Raw genomic sequence first — 20,378 nt, forward strand, 5'->3', positions numbered from 1 at the left:
ATAAATAAAAATTATAAAATGAAAAATATATTACTTTATTTTAAAATAATAATTCAATCGACTTTCCCTAGCAAATTAGTCTTTAATCCCTACTAATAATTTAGAAATGATCAAATAATGAAGAAAATGAGAGTTGAGTCACATTTGAAATAACTGAATCTACTTGCCACCTTCAGTCTTCATTTATATTCAATAGAATATTTGAAATAACTCACAAGTCCAGCTGCAGCTTCAATGTCCATTGAAGCTGCAGTTGATTGTTATGAATTCAGACGGTGAACCTCTCCTACCTAACTTCCAATTTCAAATAATTTGATGGACCCACCAAAAACCCTAATAAATTGCATATATCATCTTTATAATTAATTACAAGTTGTCACCACTAAATCCTCCTTGTAAACTTGGAATCTCCGCCGTAGATTTGACGGAGTTTTCGATCCAAAACCAGGCAAAGTCGTTAATTCCCACCTGGTCTTTGCAGCTCAAAACCCAGTTGCTGTAATTCTGAATCCTGATCTTTCAATTTTCACATCACATCCTTTGATCACCAGAAACTTTCACCAGTAATGGCAATTTCTAGTGATTCAATCATTAGATGCCATCAGAAAATCTTTGCAAAGCACCCAATTCTTGAATTAGAGAATGGGGTTTTTAGAATAGCTGTGGGTGCTCGTGGGGTTTCTTGCAGTACAAGAAAGCTAAGAAGTAAGGCTAGAGTTGGAGTCAGACCATTGGCAGAAGCAAGTGTTGAGGGCTTGAAGAATTTTGAGGGGGATTTAGACTTTGGATTGGATGCTGCGGCCGAGAGGGAGTTGACAGAAAAAGGGTTCTCAGGGATGAGGAAGACGAAGCTGGTGTGTACTATAGGGCCGGCGTGTTGCTCATTGGAAGATTTGGAGAGATTGGCTAGAGGAGGGATGAATGTGGCTAGGCTTAATATGTGTCATAATACAAAGGAGTGGCACAGAGATGTTATTAGGAAGATCAAGAGGTTAAATGACGAAAAGGGGTTTTGTGTTTCAGTGATGATCGATACTGAAGGCAGCCAGATTCATGTAGTTGATCATGGAGCTCCTTCTTCTCTGAAAGCAGAGGTATCTAAAATCTTAAATGATCCCACTTTCTGGTTTGTCACTTATTTCTGGGCTAGTGGCATTAATTACAATGTCATTATTAATTTATCTTTGCTGAATTTTTCAACATTTCTTTTGGTAGCTGTTGATTGGGAGGAAAATGAGTTGAGTAGCCGAAGCCTGAAACTAGTAACTAGATATGCTTTAATTAGGGTACATACAATAATTGACCTTATCTTTTAGGTTTAGGATCATAATTTTCACTTGAAAGACTTGCAATTTCTTTTTGAGGCTCTGTTTCTCTTTGGAGCATTTGCAGTAAGAAATAAAAAATAGTGGAGGCATGATTCTGGACTTGTTTATATGCTTAGGAGAAGTGATGTTATCATTGTGTACATGGATAAATAGCAGAACTAGTAATTGGTTTTGTTTTAATTTGGGAAAGACAATGACTAAGGCCTATCTACTGTTTCTTAGATTGGCTTTTCATAGTCATTTCTTAAGTGGGAATATAATATCTAATGCATTTTTGTTCTTGTGGCATCAGGAAGGTTCAGTTTGGGTATTTACAGCCCAAAAATTTGAAGGTTCACGTCCATTCACGGTTAGAGCAAACTATGAAGGGTTCTCTGAAGGTGGTGAATTTGTTGCCTATTTGTTAGTTGATATATATATATATATATATATAAATAGAGGGAGAGAGAGAAAAGATAATTTGCATAATTGAATGGTTGGTTTGCAGGCATTATGGTAGGCGATGAACTGATCATTGATGGAGGAATGGCAAGCTTTCAAGTAGTTGAAAGGATGGGAAATGATTTGCGTTGTAAGTGCACAGATCCTGGTCTACTCCTACCCCGAGCCAAATTGAGCTTCTGGCGGAATGGGAAACTTTCTTACCAAGGTCAACCAACTATATCAGAAAAGGTTGAATTATGCTTATTTAATTCTGGCAATAATTTCCTCATATTCTCCTGTGTTCAAGATTTTTCTTGATATTACTTTAGCTGGCTTGCCAGTAGGTTGTTTGAATAAAAATATTTAAAGTCAAAATTCGGTCTGTCGCAAAATGGAAATCTCATTGTTAACTCTTCAACTTTCTAGAGATTTTCTAAAGGGAAGCTTGTAAATTTAGCAAAAAAGTCGGGAGGAAAAATAGAAGTTGTAGGTTAACCTCTTATGCTAATGACTTGTTCACTGAAAATGTTGCACATATTGTTTTCTTTTCTTATAATTTATATGTACCACAAAAAAATTTACCTATTGCTTCAGGCTATTAGATTTTAAATATAACGTTCCTTAGGGTTCAATTGGCTCTGCATGTGGGGCTGAACCACAGCTTTTAGGGGGGGGGGGGGGGGATGAAATGGAGCTGTCTTCCTAAGCTGTCATCTCCAAGAGCTGTGGTTTGGCTCTTTCCATCTGGCAAAACAGAATTTTAAATAGATAAGGAGGTTAGTGTTAGCAGAAACCATAAACATCCAACCAATATGTTCTCCTGCACATAATCATAGTTTCCTCTTTTCAGGACTGGGAAGACATTGATTTTGGAATTTCCGAAGGTGTTGATTTTGTTGCTGTGTCATTTGTAAATGATGCGGAGCCTGTCAAACATCTGAAGAACTATCTCTCAACCAAGGCATCAAAGTAAGAAAGTACTAATCACAAAATTAACATTTCATATTATTTCACTATAATCCTCGTGTAATTGCTGACAAGCTGCTTATTAGCCAAAAGTTCAAAAAATGAATAAAAGTAGCTGTTTCAGCTTAGATTTTGTCTCAGTAATAAAGGCTAACATAAGAAATGAGAGCTGGTTGTCCAATAAAACTTGTGCTGCTCTCTGTCCATTGTTATTCCTTATGCTTCCATCTTCCATTAGGTTCAATTTCTTCTTCAGTTGTGCCCAGTAAATGCTGCATCAATGGCTGATAGAACAGCTAATTTATTAATTTGTGGATGGAGAAAAAGAGAGGAAACAGCAGGGAAAAACTGGAGAGAATGTTATTCTGCAATTGATTTCTGAGATTGTGTTGCGATATTTGTGCTGTAGTGTTGAAATTTTTCTGTCCAACATTTTGTTAATTTAGTTGTACACCTGCTGCAAAAGTTTTTTATTTGTTTTTCCCCCCTTTTTCTGCATGGTTTTTGGAATTAAAACAGCAGAAATGAAAATTTTTAATGTTCTCTGGCAGATGAAGGTTGAAACTGCTGTTGCAATGTTCTGCAATTCAATAAATATAATTATTTTAATTTCCAGATCAATAAGAGTATTGGCAAAGATTGAGAGCCTGGAGTCTCTTCAGAAACTGGAAGAAATTGTAGAGGCTTCTGATGGAATTATGGTGGCTCGTGGTGACCTAGGAGTAGAAGTTCCACTTGAACAGATTCCAGCAGTCCAAGAGGCGATAACTGATATTTGCCGGCAGCTGAATAAGCCAGTGATTATAGCTTCTCAACTTCTTGAGTCAATGGTTGAATATCCAACACCAACACGTGCAGAGGTACTATAATGCGCTGATTATTACTCTGTTCTGGGCATTATAGAATGGTTGAATACACCTTCAATGACATCTTTCTTGCAATAAGGTTGCAGATGTATCTGAAGCAGTTAGGCAATATGCTGATGCAATGATGTTGTCTGGTGAGTCGGCTATTGGATCATATGGAGAGAAAGCTCTTTCTGTCTTGCGAATGGTCAGTGGTCGAATGGAACTTCAGAGTCGTGAAGAAAACCGTCAAAATGCTCTCCATCAATGTCATCTTGGAGATTCATTACTTGATTGTATATCTGAAGAGATATGCAATTCCGCGGTTGAAATGGGTATTGACTTTTCTCTTATGCATTGTCTTGGTTGCATAATATACAAAGTTCCTGCTAGGAATGTCTGCTCGAGTCCTATGATTGAACAACTTATCAATCTTGTGAAAACATTTGGTTCTTTATTTTTGCAAGCAAAACGAAAAAAAAAAAAAAAAAAAAGAATTTACAGCATTTATTTATTAGTTTTTATTTTTGAGGATTCACTTTGGAGGACTGATGAAGTAGATTGGTAGTTTAATCTATAAGCGACTTCATTCCTAGCACACGTAAACTTTTACTGAACATGTCAGTTGATTTCTGTCGAGCATCCTTCTAATCTATCGTCCTTGTATTCTGTCTGCAGCTAATAAACTTGGCATAGACGCGATCTTTGTCTACACAAAGCATGGAGAGATGGCATCACTCCTTTCTCGCAACCGTCCAAATCCGCCCATATTTGCTTTTACCGATGATACCGATGCTCGGATGGCTTTGACTTTGCAGTGGGGAGTTATCCCCATCCTTACTGATTTATCAGATGACATGGAATCCAACATATCGAAAACCATTGATCTTATAAAATCTAAAGGCATGATGAAAGAGGGAGATGCTGTTTTGATAGTCTCAGATCTCACTCCAGCTTGTGCAACTCGAACAGCCTTCCAGTCAATCCAGGTGAAGACCATTGTGTAGGAAAAACGGTCATCTTCAAAATACCCACTTGTCAAAGATACTTGGGAAGGTAATGTAATGGCAGAAACTCTCAAGAGTCTATGGTGAAACTGAAACTGCTCGACTGCCTTTTCCATGCATCTTGCAAATGGTCAAATTGCAATGACAATCTCTTTGTGTTGCCTTGGCAGAAAAAGTTGTTTAGCTTAGCACAGATTGTTGAACCAGATTTTACAGATCATTGTGTTATGATTTGTTTACATGTTTTCCCCTAAACTTGTGATTTTCATGTCGTTAAATTTGGATCAGATCTAATTCACCAAAAAATTAATTCATCAAGAGTGTTTATGGCCTATATAAGTCTCATATAAGAGACACATTACTCCTTTCTACAATCGATGTGGAATTCAACATACCTCTAGTCTCATATAAGAGACTCATTACCTCTTTCTACGATCGATGTGGGATTCAACATATTTCTTACGTTCAGAATTTTACTGATGCGTGACATATTTATAGGAGGTCCGACATCGGACATGGAGACTTGGATCAGGTTTAACTTCTCTGATACCATGTTAAATTTAAATCAGGTTTAATTTGCTCTAAAAATTAATTTCTATTAAATTTGGATTAAATTTAACTCATTCTAAAAAATTAAAAGAGAAAAATGTCTATAATTCCGACCATGTAAGGGTAATTACCTTTTTCACAACTAATGTGAATAATAAAAAACGGTGGGATTTTATAATTATTTTGATCTATAGTGAAGGGATTTCATAATTACTATTTTTGGGCATAGCTTGAAAGAATACCGACTCAACAACCAACAAGAAGAACAGAAAGCATCACATGATGTCCGTGCTGAAATCCAAACACTTCTACTTGTAATGGATAGCAATTAGGACCACACACCTCCATCTGCCACACCATTTTTATTGTCTCTTGTCCGTACAGTTTAAGGCAGGTGTGCCACGTGATCTTCATGCATTCTACAATAAAATTATTTCAAAATTATGTCAATTTTCTAATTTCATCTCTATATTTTAACTCTATTGAATTTATCCGTTTGTATTAATAAAAATTTATAATATTTATATTTAAAAAACACAGAAATACAGATAATATTAAAATATAGAAATTAAATTGTTGAGTTTTAAAAATAAAAAATATGTATATAAATTCTGATATATCCTGAGAAAGAAATGGAAAAAAAAAAAAAATTATTAAGTTTTAAATAATTTAATGCCTAAAAAATCTCCCGACTCAACTACCACAACAGTAATACCTGTTTAGTTGTAATATAATCACCCCTTTTTAAGTCTTCTCTCACCTCGTAAGCTTCACCCTCTGCTTTTGCTTTTGCTTCCAAGAAAATCCAAAAATATCGATAATCCCAACGTCAATGTGTCGCCCAATTCATGCTTAATCACCTGGGAAAATTCTAAATCCTGATCTTCTTCGCCCGAACTACATTCCCATTACCCTTTTCATTTTGTTCAATATCCATGGCGGCAGCAAGAACTGCTAGCTCTGCTCTTACATTTCATACTTCAATCCTTGCGAAGAGCCAGCGTGGTCGTTTGAACAAGAAGATTTTTGGCCTTCCCGTACCTGTCAATGGCGTTTCTCGGAATGTGAAGCAAGTGAAGAAAGGAGCAATTAGGCATGGAGTTGTGCGTGCAGTAGCAGAAGTGAGCGTTAAAGAGTCTGAGAGTTTAGATCTCTTGGGCATGGATGTGGTGGCAGAAGGAGAGCTGAGAGAAAAAGGGTTTTTGGGGATGAGGAAGACGAAGCTGGTATGTACAATTGGGCCGGCTTGTTGTTCATCGGAGGAGCTTGAGAGGTTGGCAATGGGAGGGATGAATGTGGCTAGGCTTAACATGTGCCATGGCTCAAGGGAATGGCACCGAAATGTGATCAGGTTGATCAAGAAATTGAATGAGCAAAAAGGGTATTGTGTTTCTGTGATGATTGATACTGAAGGGAGTCAGATTTTTGTGGTGGATCATGGAGCTCCTTCCTCTTTAAAAGCTGAGGTATTTGTTTAATTAGAATTCAGTGGTAATTAGTGGCAAAATTAGGTGACTGAGTAAAAATCTTTCAATTAGTTTTTGTTTTATGGGAAAAGTATGAAAATATTCCTTTCCTTTCCTGTAAGTGTAGGATATCTTTTCTTAGGTTATGATCATTTCACATAATACTCCACAAATATAGAAAATGGATGTATGCAATTTGGTACTAATTAATAGGTTTTTTTAAAATTTCAAAGATATTGTAAATATATTTTTTTTAAAACTAAAGGAGTAATTAATGAGTTTTTTTTATAATATAAGGATTAAATAGTAATTTTTTTTATTTTTTTGAGATTTATAATTTAATCCTTGGTATTGTCATTATTAAGTCGGTCCCTGTATTTTTATAAATCTATTAAAATGTCATTATGTTTTCTTTCCGTTAACGAAATAGTTATTCCGTCTATTTTTGCCGTTAAAAATATAATAAAAGACTAAATTACCCCATTATTTTCCTCCTCTCCTCCTTCCTTTTCTTCTTCATCAATTCTTCCTCCTTACTTTTTTTTCTTCATCAATTCTTCCTCCTTTCGCTTCTTCTTTTTCTTCTTTTGAGGAGGAGGAAAGAAAAAATAAGGACTATTTGTTGACAAAAAAAAACAATAAAGATGTTTTAATAGATTTGAAAAAAAAATAGAGACTATTTCGTTAATAAAAAGAAACAATAAGGACGTTTTAATATATTTCAAAAAATATAGGGAGGGACGATTTCGTTGACAGAAAGAAATGATGAAGATGAACTATTTCGTTGACGGAAAGAAACGGTAAGAACGTTTTAATAGATATGAGAAAAGATATTGACTATTTTATTGATTGAAAAAAATGATAAGAATGTTTTAATAGATATGAAAAAAGATAAAAACGTTTTAATTGATTTTTGAAAATGTAAGGACTAACTTGTTAATAATAGCAATATCCAAGGACTAAATAAATGATTTTATTTGAGGGTAAAATTGAATTTTAAAAATTTTCTCTCTTCTCCTTTATCTAATTTTAACAGAAAAGAGGACGGAAGGACTATTTCGTTGACGGAAAGAAAATATAAGGATGTTTTAATAGATTTCTAAAAATATAGGGACTGACTTGTTAATAATGGCAATACTCAATAACTAAATTATAAATCTCCCTATTTTATTTTTTTAGAAAAGGAAAACTGAAATATTTTATGGCCTCTTTTCTCTTTGGAGCATCTTAGATAACCAAATAGAATCCAACATTGATTTTGCATTAGTAACAAGCATCTCCATATGCCCTTGTTTATGTTGGTTTATGGACTGCTGGTTTATGTTGTTTTGGAGTAAGATTCAGCATTGAGGGCATTAGCATCCTCACAATCCAGCAACTGTTTTTCTTGACTTATGCAAACATGAGTATCTTGTCTTTGTTTGTAGTTGTTCGAAGGAATTTGAAGATTTGATTAATGTTCTTCATTCTCCCTGAAATCAGGAAGGTTCAATTTGGTTGTTTACTGCAAAAAAGTTTGAGGGGTCTCTTCCATTCACAGTTCAAGCAAACTATGAAGGATTTTCTGAAGGTAGCTGAATGATTCCTTTTGGCTCATATATACATATACATTTGGTATGTAAATGCAAATATTAAGTTTATAAATGTCGAACGATTGGCAGGAATTGTAGTTGGTGATGAACTAGTTATTGATGGTGGAATGGCATGCTTTGAAGTGATTGAAAAGATTGGAAATGATTTGCGCTGTAAGTGCACAGATTCTGGTCTGTTTCTGCCTCGAGCCAAATTGAGCTTTTGGAGAGAAGGTGTGCTTGTGGAGAGGAACTATGGACTACCAACTTTATCAGCAAAGGTTACTTTTATATGCATCTATCCTTGTGTTTATTTCTTCTTCTCTAAGGTTATTAATTTTGTTTTGCTTCTATGCACCATTAAATCCTTTCTTCAAGTAAGTGTATGGACAATTTGTCGATATGCATAGGGAGTTTTGCTTCTTAGATGTGGGATATTAGTTGTGAAATAAACTCGTAGCTAGTAACAAAGATAGCACACAAGTGATTATCATTTGATATTATGGATAATGGATAAACCAAATCCATTCTTCAATGGATTCCAAATATCGAAGAAGATATGTTTTATGCGTTTAATTTTCAGCATTTGGGTAGGACTCTTACGGTAAGCCTTCGATATAGAGCCAATTTATCTTGAATAAAGTGCAAGCAGATTAATTATAAGACACTCTCTTATTAACGAGTCTGAGTTGTTAAGAGATCCTCCAATGAGCTTCTTCCCCATCAATTATCTCGTGATGCGAGTCGTGATCATAACATGTGGTTTTTATATTTCTCCTATAGGATTGGGCCGATGTCGACTTTGGAATCTCAGAAGGTGTTGATTTGATTGCTATGTCATTCGTAAATGATGCTGATTCTGTCAAGCATCTAAAAGACTACCTCTCCTCTAATTCAGACAAGTGAGTATGATTCATGGAGTAATGGCTGCATGTAATTCTCCAAAGCTCTTCCTTCTATAATAGATGGCTTATATTAGTTTCTCTGTTGAATGAGAATGATTTGCTTCCTTGTATATATGCTGGAATTAATGATTTTCATGTACATTGTCATTAACAGATCAATAAGAGTATTGGCAAAGATAGAGAGTTTGGATTCTCTTCAGAAACTGGAAGAAATTGCTGAGGCTTCTGATGGAATCATGGTGGCTCGCGGTGACCTTGGAGTAGAAATCCCTCTTGAACAGATTCCAACTGTTCAAGAAGAAATAACTCGTATCTGCAGGCAACTAAACAAGCCTGTGATTGTAGCTTCTCAACTTCTGGAGTCAATGGTCGAATATCCAACCCCAACACGTGCTGAGGTAATATGCCACAAAATCTTTAGAGAAAAGGGGCAAAAATCTAGAAAATATTACACGTTTTATCATATGATATTAGGGAGAATTACTATTAGGTCTTTAAATTTTTAGAAAATTTACTAATTCATCCTTATTTCAAAACCACTCAATTAAGACATCCTTATATTTTGTAAAATCCAACTCTTTAATCATTCCGAGTAATTATGAGATAGGAATTAATTAGTTAATTTCATAAATACTTAGGGACTTGATAGTTATTTACCCATGATATTATATTGAGAACTGTGATTTTCTTTTGTGCTGCAATAAGGTGGCAGATGTTTCTGAAGCTGTTCGACAGTATGCCGATGCATTAATGTTGTCTGGTGAGTCAGCTATTGGATTATACGGACAGAAGGCTCTTTCTGTCTTGCGAATGGTTAGTAGTCGAATGGAATTATGGAGTCGTGAAGAAAACCGACAAACCAATCTCCGGACACATCAACTTGGAGAGTCATTGCAAGAGTGCATTGCTGAAGAAATATGCAATTCTGCTGCTGAAATGGGTAACTTCATTTTTTCTTTAAGTTCCCAAAACTAGATAGTTTTCATTTCAACGTTACATTTCCAAAATACCCCAAGAGTTTTGAAATGTACATTGCTGTGCTTGTTCTGCAGCTAACAACCTCGGAGTAGATGCAATCTTTGTCTACACGAAGCATGGAGAAATGGCATCTCTTCTGTCTCGAAACCGCCCACATTCGCCCATATTTGCATTCACAAGTGATACTACTACTCAGATGGCTTTGAATTTACAATGGGGAGTTTCCCCCGTCCTCGTTGATTTGTCGGATGATATGGAAGACAACATCTCAAAAACCATTGAACTTATGCAAACAAAGGCAATGATAAAAGCAGGAGATTTTGTTTTGGTGGTCTCAGATTTAACTCCGGCACGAGCAAGTTCATCAGCATTCCAATCTATCCAGGTGAGGACTGTAGTTTAGTGGATTTTCTCTTATAATGTTGGTCACTTGTCTGTTTGTGGTAAGAACAATAAGGCAAAGTAAACGGAAGAAACTTCAAGTTCTTAGGAGGTTTGTGAAAGATGCCTGTACACGAGGATCAATGGTTTTATTCACTATGATCACTCATCATTATATCATGATTTTGAATATATCTATATTCGAATGCAGATAAGAATTGCCCATTAAAATTATATTATTTGCTATATTAGCGATTATTATATTTTAGCGACTGATCAAACACTGACTTTTTTATCGACCAGTCTTATTAACTATTTTTTATTGGAAAATGCTAGAATATTCTTTGACATATTTTAAAATGAATTTATTTTTTAAATAATATAATATTATAATTTTTATATGATATTAATTGTATTTTCAAATTTAAATAAATATATCTTATTGGCCAGATACATAACAAGAGCATGGAAGAAATTTCCTATTAGCTAAGCTATGTGTCAAATTCTAGTTAACCCATTTCTAACGGCGTGTTTGGATATAAAGGAAGTTGGGGGAGGGAAATTAAATTGAGGAAAATAAGTTTGAAATTATATTTTCCTTTATTTGGAAAGTGAAGGAAAATAAGTGAGTGAGTGAAAATAAAACCTATTTTACTTTGATTATTTTCTCTTTAAATTGGAGAAAAAAAAACAAGAAAAACAACATTTCAATTGAAAATTACATTCATTTCCTTTAATTTTTTAACCTTATTTAAAAATAAAACACAAAATAGTAATTTCAAGAAAATAATATTATTTTCATTCCCCTTCTTTTACTTTCCAAATAAAGAAAATAAGTTTGTTTTTTTTCCTCCATTCAAACATAAAATTAAAAAATAAAATATAAAAACTATTTTTCCTTTATTATTTTATAATTTTCATTTACACTGAATCGGTCCATTAAAAAATAAAATATTCTCCTACGTATTTATATCGTTTATACTACTTTCGACATTCGTTAATTAATAGGATAATTAATTAATAATTATTTATAAATAAAACTTACTCATTTGAAATTTTAAGGAGTTATAAATTTAAAGTAGCTTGTCTTAATAAACTAAGATGACAAATTTTGGAAGCTAACTGTGAAGAGCAGCAAACGAAACTTGCAAGTCTTAGGCTTTAATATTGTGGTCCTGCAAGAAAAAGCCAATAATTATAAGGACTTAATTATATATTTTTCCTTACCATTAATTTAGATGGGCCGTGTTTGTACCCAACGGGACAAACTTGCGTGCACGTCAGCCCTACTATACCATGTTCCCGTTTTTTTCAAAAAATTTACTATGAAAAAGTTTATTAATTAATTTTTTATTAAAATATTAACATTTTAAAAATTTACTAATTAAAAAATTTAAATATCTCCATTACAAAAATAATAATTAATAAATTTTTTATAAAATTAAAATTATTAACTAATAAAATTTTTTAAATTATTATAAAAATTAAATAATAAAATATTTAATTATTAAAATTAATAAAAAATAAATTAATAATTTTTTTAAAATGTTATGAATATTTTAATATATTTTTTAAAATTAAAGAATTAATTAAAAATTTTTTCTATTTTATAAAATTAAATTTTGTATTCTATGTCTCTGCTCTTTCAATAAAGAATGTTCATGCATTTTAATTATGTTAAACACTTTAGTTGATTTATTTCCTTTAGGTGTTTTTAATAAAATTTTTGATAAATTATTATTTAATTTCTAAATTACATTATTGCTATCGCCTTCGTTTATTTATTTTTAAAGAATAATATTAAAATATCCTCATAATTATTGACTTCTATAAAATATTTTAATATTTTTTTAAATATTAATTAATAATTAAATAAAAAATAATAAAAGTATTTGATATAATTAAATTTATAAATATTTAATAAATTTTTAAAATATAAAATTAATCTATTAATAGTGATTAAATCCAAAGAAGAAATTACAATTGACCTTTCATTTAATTAACTAATTCTTTGTTGATATCTTATAATGTTTTGTTGCAAGACCATTAATTAATTACTCTTTTTTTTAATTTATTTTTTATATATATTATAAAATATAATTTTTAATTATTTTTACTTTAAATAGATTCTGTAAATTTTATTAAATATTACAAAATATATTAAATAATAATTTAAAAATAAATTTTTATCTTTTTTTTTTAAAATTCTCAAAAGATTATTGACTTTAATGTTAATTTATTATTTATATTCAAATAATGTGATTCATTTATAAGGCTCTAATTAAAAAATTAATGAAATTATTATTTAATTTCGATTTGATATTTTATTAAATTAATTAAACTTAAACGTGTATTTTATTTATTTAATAAAAATTACCTTTATTATAATAATATTTATTGTTTTTATTAAGATCTATTATAAGCATAGAGGAAAAAAATTTTCAAATATTTTCTAACAAGAATACCCTTAATTTTTCTTTTTTTTTTATTTTAATTATTAAAAAAAATCTCAAATTATCTTGTCATGGTTCCAATATAATAGAAATTAGATTAAAGCCTCTATTTGAACAAATACTTATAAAGAATATTTTATAAATTTATTGATTAATCTGTAAGAAAAAAAAATTAAATAAACTTTTACAAAATACAGGTAAGATTTGAATGAAAATTTTTTAATTTAAAAAATAAATTTTTTCATTCTAAATAAAAGAAATTATAAAAAAATCAATTTATTCAATTTTTTATTTTAAATGAAAAGAAAACATTATAAAAAAAATCTCAAGTAATGATAGATAATTTTTATTTTTATTTTTATTTTTATTTTTAGATGCTCGTTAAAATATATTTAAATTTGATTTTATTAGATATTTTAATTATTTAATTTATTTTATAAGTATATTTCACTATATTATATTCGATTAAATTTCAGAATATATGAGGATTTAGTTTCTTGTTATTATGAATAATAATATGTACGTATTTTTAAAATATCATTACAATAGTTGATCTTAGCCGGATAGTAAATGCATCCAATTAAAATTCCTCACTTTTCATTTAAAAAAAAAAGATATTTCAATTTTTTCTTAAATATTAAAAATTATGTGGATGAAAAATTGGAAGTATTAGATATAATTAAAATTTAAGAAAGTTTTAATAATTGTTAAAAATATAAATAACGATAAAACTTGATAATGGTAAGGAAAAACTAATATCAGATACTTAAATTTTAAGAAATTTATTAATTTATTTTTATTTAAAAATTATTTAATTAAAATATTTATATATTTTATAAAATTAAACTTTTTAATTATTTTCTTTAAGAATGATTAAAGTCCTTAATTAAATTAAAATTTAAATAATATAAATATTTAAATTTATAAAAATTAAATAATATATAATTAAAATTATATTAATTAAATAATAAATGTTATGGGACAACGGTTCAAAGTACACCGTGAGATATTATTAAAAGATATAATTAAAATTTAAAGTATAGTTTAAAACATTTTAATTAATTTATAATCACGGGATTATTAACTGTTAGTCAATAATATTTTTTATCGAGCAATCGGTCACATCATCACTAAATTACTAAAATATATTTTATTTATTTTTATTTTTTTTATAATATAAAATGATAATCTTAAAATTTAAATAATTTTTTATATTATTTAATACTCGTCGATACCAACTTAAATCATATCACGCCTCACCATATAATTTTATTTCGATCACATCAATCTCATTTTACTTAAACAATATCAATAATATAAATATTTAATATAATTAATAATTTTTTAATAAAATTAAAAGTTAAATTTTATAAAATATGAAAATATTTTAATCGAATAATATTTAAATAGATATGAAGTAATAAATTTTTTTAAAATTTAATGGTAATTTACTTGTGATAAATATTTATTATTATGCTTATTTTTTGTTAAAAAAAATATTTTTGATATAAACATATAAATCTTGTGGAGAATAGAATTGTCAATTGTGTGGGCAATATTCTCACTGTGAACAGTGACGTGTCGCTCGACTTCTACAAGCCACCACAGCCACCCGACGGGCAGATATACGCAACCTTTCATGCGCACATTAGCTCATGTAAAGCACTCTCACTAACATAAGCTCATTAGGTGATGCCTAAAGCAAAAACCAAGTTGTCTTTCTTTTTTCCTTTTTGCTTTCTTCCTGTGTACTACTAGAAACTGAAACGTCGTTTCTTTAAAGGTTCCACTGATTTGAAGTGGTGATGCCAAACAGGACCTAAAAAAAATGGCTTCTCTTTACTTATTCAAATCCATTTTATCTCCAATTTCCCTTTCACACCCGAATTTTCCTGGGAAATTGGATTCTAGGAAAGCGATTTTCAGGTTGACAAGTTTTAGTACTGGGAGCTCGAGAAAATACTTTCAGAGACCAAAGTTTAGTGTTAGATGTTCAGTACAAGAAGAAGATAATCAAAGCAATGGCAAGTTTTTGTTCTTTCAGCTAAATTTTCAGATTTTGTGTTGATGATTTCTTCATCCAAATTTGAAATTTTTGTTGTTATTTTCTTTTTCAGGTGAGGAACCACCGGAATCCTTGTTCATGAAGGAGCTGAAGAGGAGAGGAATGACTCCGACTTCATTGCTTGAGGATACCAATAGAGGGAGTTATGGAGTGGAGGATAAGATAAAGCTAGAGGAAGTAGGTAGAGGATTTTCTAAAAGAAATGTTGTCTCTACTGAATTTGATCAAAGCCTTTCTAATCAGAGAGAGCGTTCCATGGCATTGAACAGTGAAGGCCTTGAGGTTAACCTCTCTGTGACCTTCTTCTCTTTTTGGAAACTCTTGCTCAGAGTGTTAATGAATCTGCGAATGGATATCATTTTTTGAGATGCTTGAACTTTTTTTTATTTTAGTTTTGGAAATTATGTTTAAGTTAAGGTTTTTGTTAATTGAGCACAGAAAGATAGCAAGCAACTTAGATTTCTTATATTGAATTGATGAATGAATTCCTCTTCTGGGATTAAAATTCAAAAAATTCTTTTCTGGATTAAACCAAATGATCTCCAAGAGTACTTTCAGAATCCTGCAATCATGGTTTGATTATGTTCTGTTTGAATTAAAACCATCCAAGCATAATTTCAGTGCATATTTTGGCAAAGATAGAAACATTGTTGCAACGATTGTCTTTTATAGTATTTTATATTTGCTTTTTTTTCAGACTTGATTTGATCACCTTTTGGATCAGTTTATGGCTGTTGACTGAATGAGTTCTTCCCTATTTTTTTTCTCTATGATATTATTTTTTAGAAAGATGTGCAGAATAACAAACAAAAAAAACAAGTCCAAAGAAAAGGAAACAATCAATATCCAACTACTGGTGTTTGAAATTTGAAATGTTTTAGGTAATTGAAGATATATGTGCCTCTTGAAGACTTGATTGGGTCATAATTCAGAACTCATTCACTCGCGACCCAACTATATTATGGAATTATTCCGGCATTATAATTGAGTGGAAAAAAATAATAATAAGAATAAATTAAAGATCATTACCTCTATAATTTTTAGGCTATAATTCTTTAAACCATTCATTATTTCTATGAAAAAGATGATGGCCATTTTTGTTTTATCATCCATTACTTGTATGGAAGGAATGCGTATCACTGTTTCTTTCTCATGTCGAATATTGCTATGCCTATCACCTTGGTACTGTTTGTATCTTAAATTTGATTGAAAGGGAATACCTTTTATGTGACATCTAAAAGGGGTAGCATTATATGCTGGTTAAATTTGTTGCTTTCTATAAATCAGATATGGGTGTATTATGATTTGGTCCCTTTCTTAGAGCTAAAACATTTATTCTCTATGAAGTATGCATGTTCACATTCAGCAAAGGTACTCACTTTTTTGTCGGTTTCAGGGTTTAATTCCTCGTGCTAAACTTTTGCTTACAATTGGAGGAACCTTCTTCTTGGGGTTTTGGCCATTGATTCTCATAACTGTGGCATTCTTTTGTGCTCTCTACGTTGTAAGTCTGTTCTTTGATCTGTTGCCTGTTTTAAGGTTTATTTATTTTGGTGCCACATTAAGTTGAGAGAACTCTTTTCATGAGCTAAACACTTAATTTACAATGGGCAAATGTCAATAGTTGAGGTTCTACACTTTTTAATTTTTTTCTTTTGTAGCAACTATTAGCAGTTGGCTACTTTCTGGAGGGGTGGTGAACTGACTATCGCATTGGAGTCTGTTTCTGTAGGGATTGTAGCCTTAGATGTATTATAGACCACAACATGAACATTGATCTAAAGTTCTCAACTATAGTTATCGATGAATAGGATTAACTTGGCCATTAAGACTACTTGGTGTATATTCACCAAAGACAAAGAAGGGTATTCTATTTTTTCTTTCCAAATCTTTGTGAGGTTACGAACAATAAATGATAGGCAGAGGTAATGAAAATGACTATCAAACAATGGGAAAGGGTCCAAAAGCACAAAAACATTGCACAATGATATGGCCATATTGGTTCCAAATGATTTTTTGCTGTTTTAGTTCATCTCTGAAATTATCATATTGAAGATCCTAACGGCCATGGTGTTTGCTAATGCTGATTCAGGCATGTGAAGTTCTTAGCAATATTTAGCACCACTGGGACATTTGCAATTGGACCTTTTTTTCATCATGTTACCATGTAATTTTTCAAAAATTGAGCTGCAACTAAACTTGTTGGTTGTAAGGCCTACAACTTTTAGAAGTGAGACAGAATTTGAGTTTGAGAAGTGAAGCTACATGTTGTGGGCCTGAAGTCCTGTATACATGCTATAGATGTTTCTCAAAGTTTTTCATTTTGTTATTTTTCTTGTATATATGCTTAGATTTACAGAAATTTGTTGTGAGCTGGGGTTTCATCAAAGCCAATTATTGACATGGTTGGCTTTTCCTTGGGCAGTATTTTGGACCAAACTTCGTCCATGATGCAAGCAAGGTGAATGTCTCACCACCACCATATGTGGATCCGTATGAACTCCTGGAAGATGAAAGAATATCACGAATAGCTCCTAGTTTAAAATGAAGTATATCTCTGTAACTTGTTTTCTTTTTCCCTTGTTAATTCTTTGCCTATGTAAATACTTCATAACTCTTAGAACAACTCAACAGCTTAATGGTCAGCATCTTTAATGGTATTTTCAGTCCATTTGCTTGCTTAATGGGCATGGGGGGATCTGTGTTTGAGATCTTTTTTAATAATTATTTATATTTTCTTTTATCGGTTTAGGATTGTTTTTTGGTGAACTTATCGGTTTAGGATTTAATGGCACATGCAATGACTGGATGCCAGGGGTTTTTGTTGGGGACTTAAAAAAAATATTTTTTATAGAGAAAAAAAAAAAGTCGGGAAAAAAATTTAAAGAAATTTATTCGGTTTTTAAAAAATATATTAAAAAATGATGAAATTTTAAAAATATATTAATTAATTTATTTTTATTAATTTTAATTATTAAATATTATAAAAAAATTTAAAATATTTTTAATATAGAAAAATTAATTAATATTTTTATAAAATTGAGAAATCAAATAATAAATTTTTTATATTAAAAAAATTAAATAGTAAAATATTAAATGGTTAAAAATAGTGAATAAATTGATTAATAATTTTCTTAATTTTAAACCTACTTTTAATATATTTTTTAAAATTAAAAAACTAATAGTCTTTTTCTGATAATATCAATGATAGGCCTTACCACTTGTCCAATCGATTCGCCGGCATATTTTCGTCTTCTACTGGTCAATCCTATCATCAGCACAATGGGCAATAAGCATTAATATAATTTTTTTAATTTTTTACTATGATGTTTTTATGCATCAGTTTTGCTTGATTAAAAAGTTAAAAAATAGTTTGGGAAATTTTTGTGAAACATTTCTAAAAATAAGAGTTTTTCTGTAATATTTTTAAAAATAAAGGATTTTTGTGTAATATTTATAAAGACAATAACATTTATAATAATAAATTACATATAATAGACTTAAATCTAACAAATTTTAAAGTTGAGCAATTATAAGTACAAATTATCACTTTTCATTCCTGCAAGAACTCTTTCATAATTTTTAATATTTTACCTTCCATTACTTTTATAAGATTTTGAGAAAAATAAAAAAAATGACAACAAAAAAAAGAAATTAAATCTATCCGACTCCTTACTAGACAGAGAATGACCATTTTTTCCTTCCACCTAGAGTGTGTTTATTCTTTCACTCACTTCTGGGCAGGGTTGTGTGAATAAATAATCTCTTTTTTATTTGCAGATTTGGAGTTATAGTGAGGATTTTATTTGATCTGATGTTATTGATTGTGTGTGTTTTCTTTATGGTTTCTTACATGTTACTCTTTTTGATCTGCTGTTATTGATTGTGTGTGTTTTTTTATGGTTTCTTGCATGTCACTCTCAACTATTTTTGCTCTCATCCTCACTGGCTGCTCCATGTTGCAAATCTATCTCAGCAGTGGAAAGATACTCCTTTACATCGGGTAGAGAATAGTGAAGTTTTTTTTGCTCTCTTTTATTGGTGAGCAGTTAATCCCTCTGCATAAGTTTTGCCGGTAAGCTTTCCTCTACCTCTTTTTCCACAAGCTTAGACAACGATTTAATCTTGGAGCTTTTTTAGCTTTTAAAACTTTTGTGTCCTTTTGGAACTTAATTGGCTTTATTATTTTTAATTTTTAATTTTTAATTTTTAATTTTTAATTTTTAATTTTTAATTTTTATTATTATTTTTAATTTTTAAAAATTAACTAAAATTATATCTTGTGCTAATTTATTTAAAATTTAAATATTTAAATTAAAATCACAGTGAATATAAATGTTCCTCATTTTTCAATCGAATGGGTAGCTGATTAATTATTGCATTTTTCATTTGCCCAGTATTTTAAACAAAAACATGAATATATACTTCTAGATAAGCCATATTTTTATCTTTGAATAAAAAAATTTAAATGTTTACAATATTTTTATCCAAAATTTTAAATTTTATATAATAAAATTAAATTTTTTTAAATTTATCATGATTATAACTAAGAGAATTAAATTGAATCTGAAAAATTAATATAATCCCTAAAGTTTTATTTGACTAATAAAATAAACCTCACAATATATATTTTTATTTTCATAATGTCTTTTTTATTAATCTCATTATTTATTATTTATTTTCATTTTTATTCATATTGTAATTTAATAAAAACTTAAAATGTAAAAAATTATAGTATGAAATATTATAATATTTCATTTTATTTAATATTATTATATGAAATACAGATTTTTTATATACATCACAAGTTTACTAATAGGTGAATAAATATAATTAATGTAAAATATAAATTTTTATATATTAAAAATGTACATAATGATAGGTATAAATTTTTAATAAAATATTTTAATATATAATATTTTATATAGTGAATTTATTTATAATAATTATTTATTTAATATTATATATGATAAATATAAAATAAAAATATACTTTCAATATAAATTTTAAATTAAATGACTATTATTAACATAAAAATTGTAGTGACTGTATTATAATTTATTATTAATTTTTAAAATTTAATTTAGTATTTAATTATAATTTTGATAAATTAAAAAAGATTTTATTTTATTATTTAAAATTTTGGATATTTAGATGGTTTTATCTATTAAATAATGTTTAGATGGTTTTATCCAATAAATCTATAATTTATTAACTTTTTAAATTCAATGAAGTCTAAATTATAATAGTGACAAATTGAAAAAAATTTTATTTTATTATTTAAAATATTAAAATATTTTATTTTATTATTTAAAAATTAAAATATTTATATTACATTTTAAATATAAATATAAATTAACATAAATATTTGAATTATCTTGCATGACACATTAATGTAAAAAGTTTTTAAGTCAAAAAATAATTAAAACATATAATTAAAA

At 29.6% G+C, this 20,378-nt stretch overlaps 3 protein-coding genes across 4 annotated transcripts; all 3 read left to right on the plus strand.

The window, feature by feature from the left end:
* The first annotated feature begins 218 nt into the window (after positions 1-218).
* LOC110619371 (pyruvate kinase isozyme A, chloroplastic) lies at positions 219-4,883 on the plus strand. Its single transcript, XM_021762771.1, has 7 exons — positions 219-1,094; positions 1,621-1,708; positions 1,816-2,000; positions 2,602-2,720; positions 3,334-3,577; positions 3,663-3,897; positions 4,241-4,883. Exons 1-7 carry the CDS (start codon positions 567-569, stop codon positions 4,567-4,569), a joined length of 1,728 nt encoding a protein of 575 aa, XP_021618463.1. The 5' UTR covers positions 219-566; the 3' UTR covers positions 4,570-4,883.
* A 979-nt stretch (positions 4,884-5,862) lies between these two features.
* Positions 5,863-10,628, plus strand: LOC110619369 (pyruvate kinase isozyme A, chloroplastic). 2 transcript variants are annotated; one of them, XM_043958432.1, is made up of 7 exons: positions 5,863-6,584; positions 8,067-8,153; positions 8,233-8,436; positions 8,939-9,057; positions 9,215-9,458; positions 9,766-10,000; positions 10,113-10,628. In XM_043958432.1, the coding sequence occupies exons 1-7, from the start codon at positions 6,054-6,056 to the stop codon at positions 10,439-10,441; spliced, it is 1,749 nt and encodes a 582-aa protein (XP_043814367.1). In that variant the 5' UTR covers positions 5,863-6,053; the 3' UTR covers positions 10,442-10,628. The 2 variants fall into 2 exon arrangements, with proteins under 2 accessions (XP_043814367.1, XP_021618462.1); XM_021762770.2 differs by having other exon boundaries at positions 5,865-6,584; positions 8,067-8,154; positions 8,246-8,436.
* A 3,927-nt stretch (positions 10,629-14,555) lies between these two features.
* LOC110619840 lies at positions 14,556-17,608 on the plus strand. The gene is made up of 4 exons (XM_021763408.2): positions 14,556-14,896; positions 14,990-15,219; positions 16,334-16,441; positions 17,363-17,608. The coding sequence occupies exons 1-4, from the start codon at positions 14,701-14,703 to the stop codon at positions 17,483-17,485; spliced, it is 657 nt and encodes a 218-aa protein (XP_021619100.1). The 5' UTR covers positions 14,556-14,700; the 3' UTR covers positions 17,486-17,608.
* Positions 17,609-20,378: the final 2,770 nt, after the last annotated feature.

The sequence above is a fragment of the Manihot esculenta genome, chromosome 7, assembly GCF_001659605.2.
Source record: "Manihot esculenta cultivar AM560-2 chromosome 7, M.esculenta_v8, whole genome shotgun sequence".
NCBI lineage: Eukaryota > Viridiplantae > Streptophyta > Magnoliopsida > Malpighiales > Euphorbiaceae > Manihot > Manihot esculenta.

Excerpts from the sequence above, each read along its gene's own strand:
- LOC110619371 (XM_021762771.1), top strand. The coding sequence starts at position 567 with ATGGCAATTTCTAGTGATTCAATCATTAGATGCCATCAGAAAATCTTT. Across the intron at positions 1,095-1,620 it reads CTTCTTCTCTGAAAGCAGAG|GAAGGTTCAGTTTGGGTATT; the intron begins GTATCTAAAATC and ends TTGTGGCATCAG. Across the intron at positions 3,898-4,240 it reads CAATTCCGCGGTTGAAATGG|CTAATAAACTTGGCATAGAC; the intron begins GTATTGACTTTT and ends TTCTGTCTGCAG.
- LOC110619369 (XM_043958432.1), top strand. The coding sequence starts at position 6,054 with ATGGCGGCAGCAAGAACTGCTAGCTCTGCTCTTACATTTCATACTTCA. Across the intron at positions 8,437-8,938 it reads TACCAACTTTATCAGCAAAG|GATTGGGCCGATGTCGACTT; the intron begins GTTACTTTTATA and ends TTTCTCCTATAG. Across the intron at positions 9,058-9,214 it reads CTCTCCTCTAATTCAGACAA|ATCAATAAGAGTATTGGCAA; the intron begins GTGAGTATGATT and ends TGTCATTAACAG.
- LOC110619840 (XM_021763408.2), top strand. The coding sequence starts at position 14,701 with ATGGCTTCTCTTTACTTATTCAAATCCATTTTATCTCCAATTTCCCTT. Across the intron at positions 14,897-14,989 it reads AGAAGATAATCAAAGCAATG|GTGAGGAACCACCGGAATCC; the intron begins GCAAGTTTTTGT and ends TTTCTTTTTCAG. Across the intron at positions 16,442-17,362 it reads TCTTTTGTGCTCTCTACGTT|TATTTTGGACCAAACTTCGT; the intron begins GTAAGTCTGTTC and ends TTCCTTGGGCAG.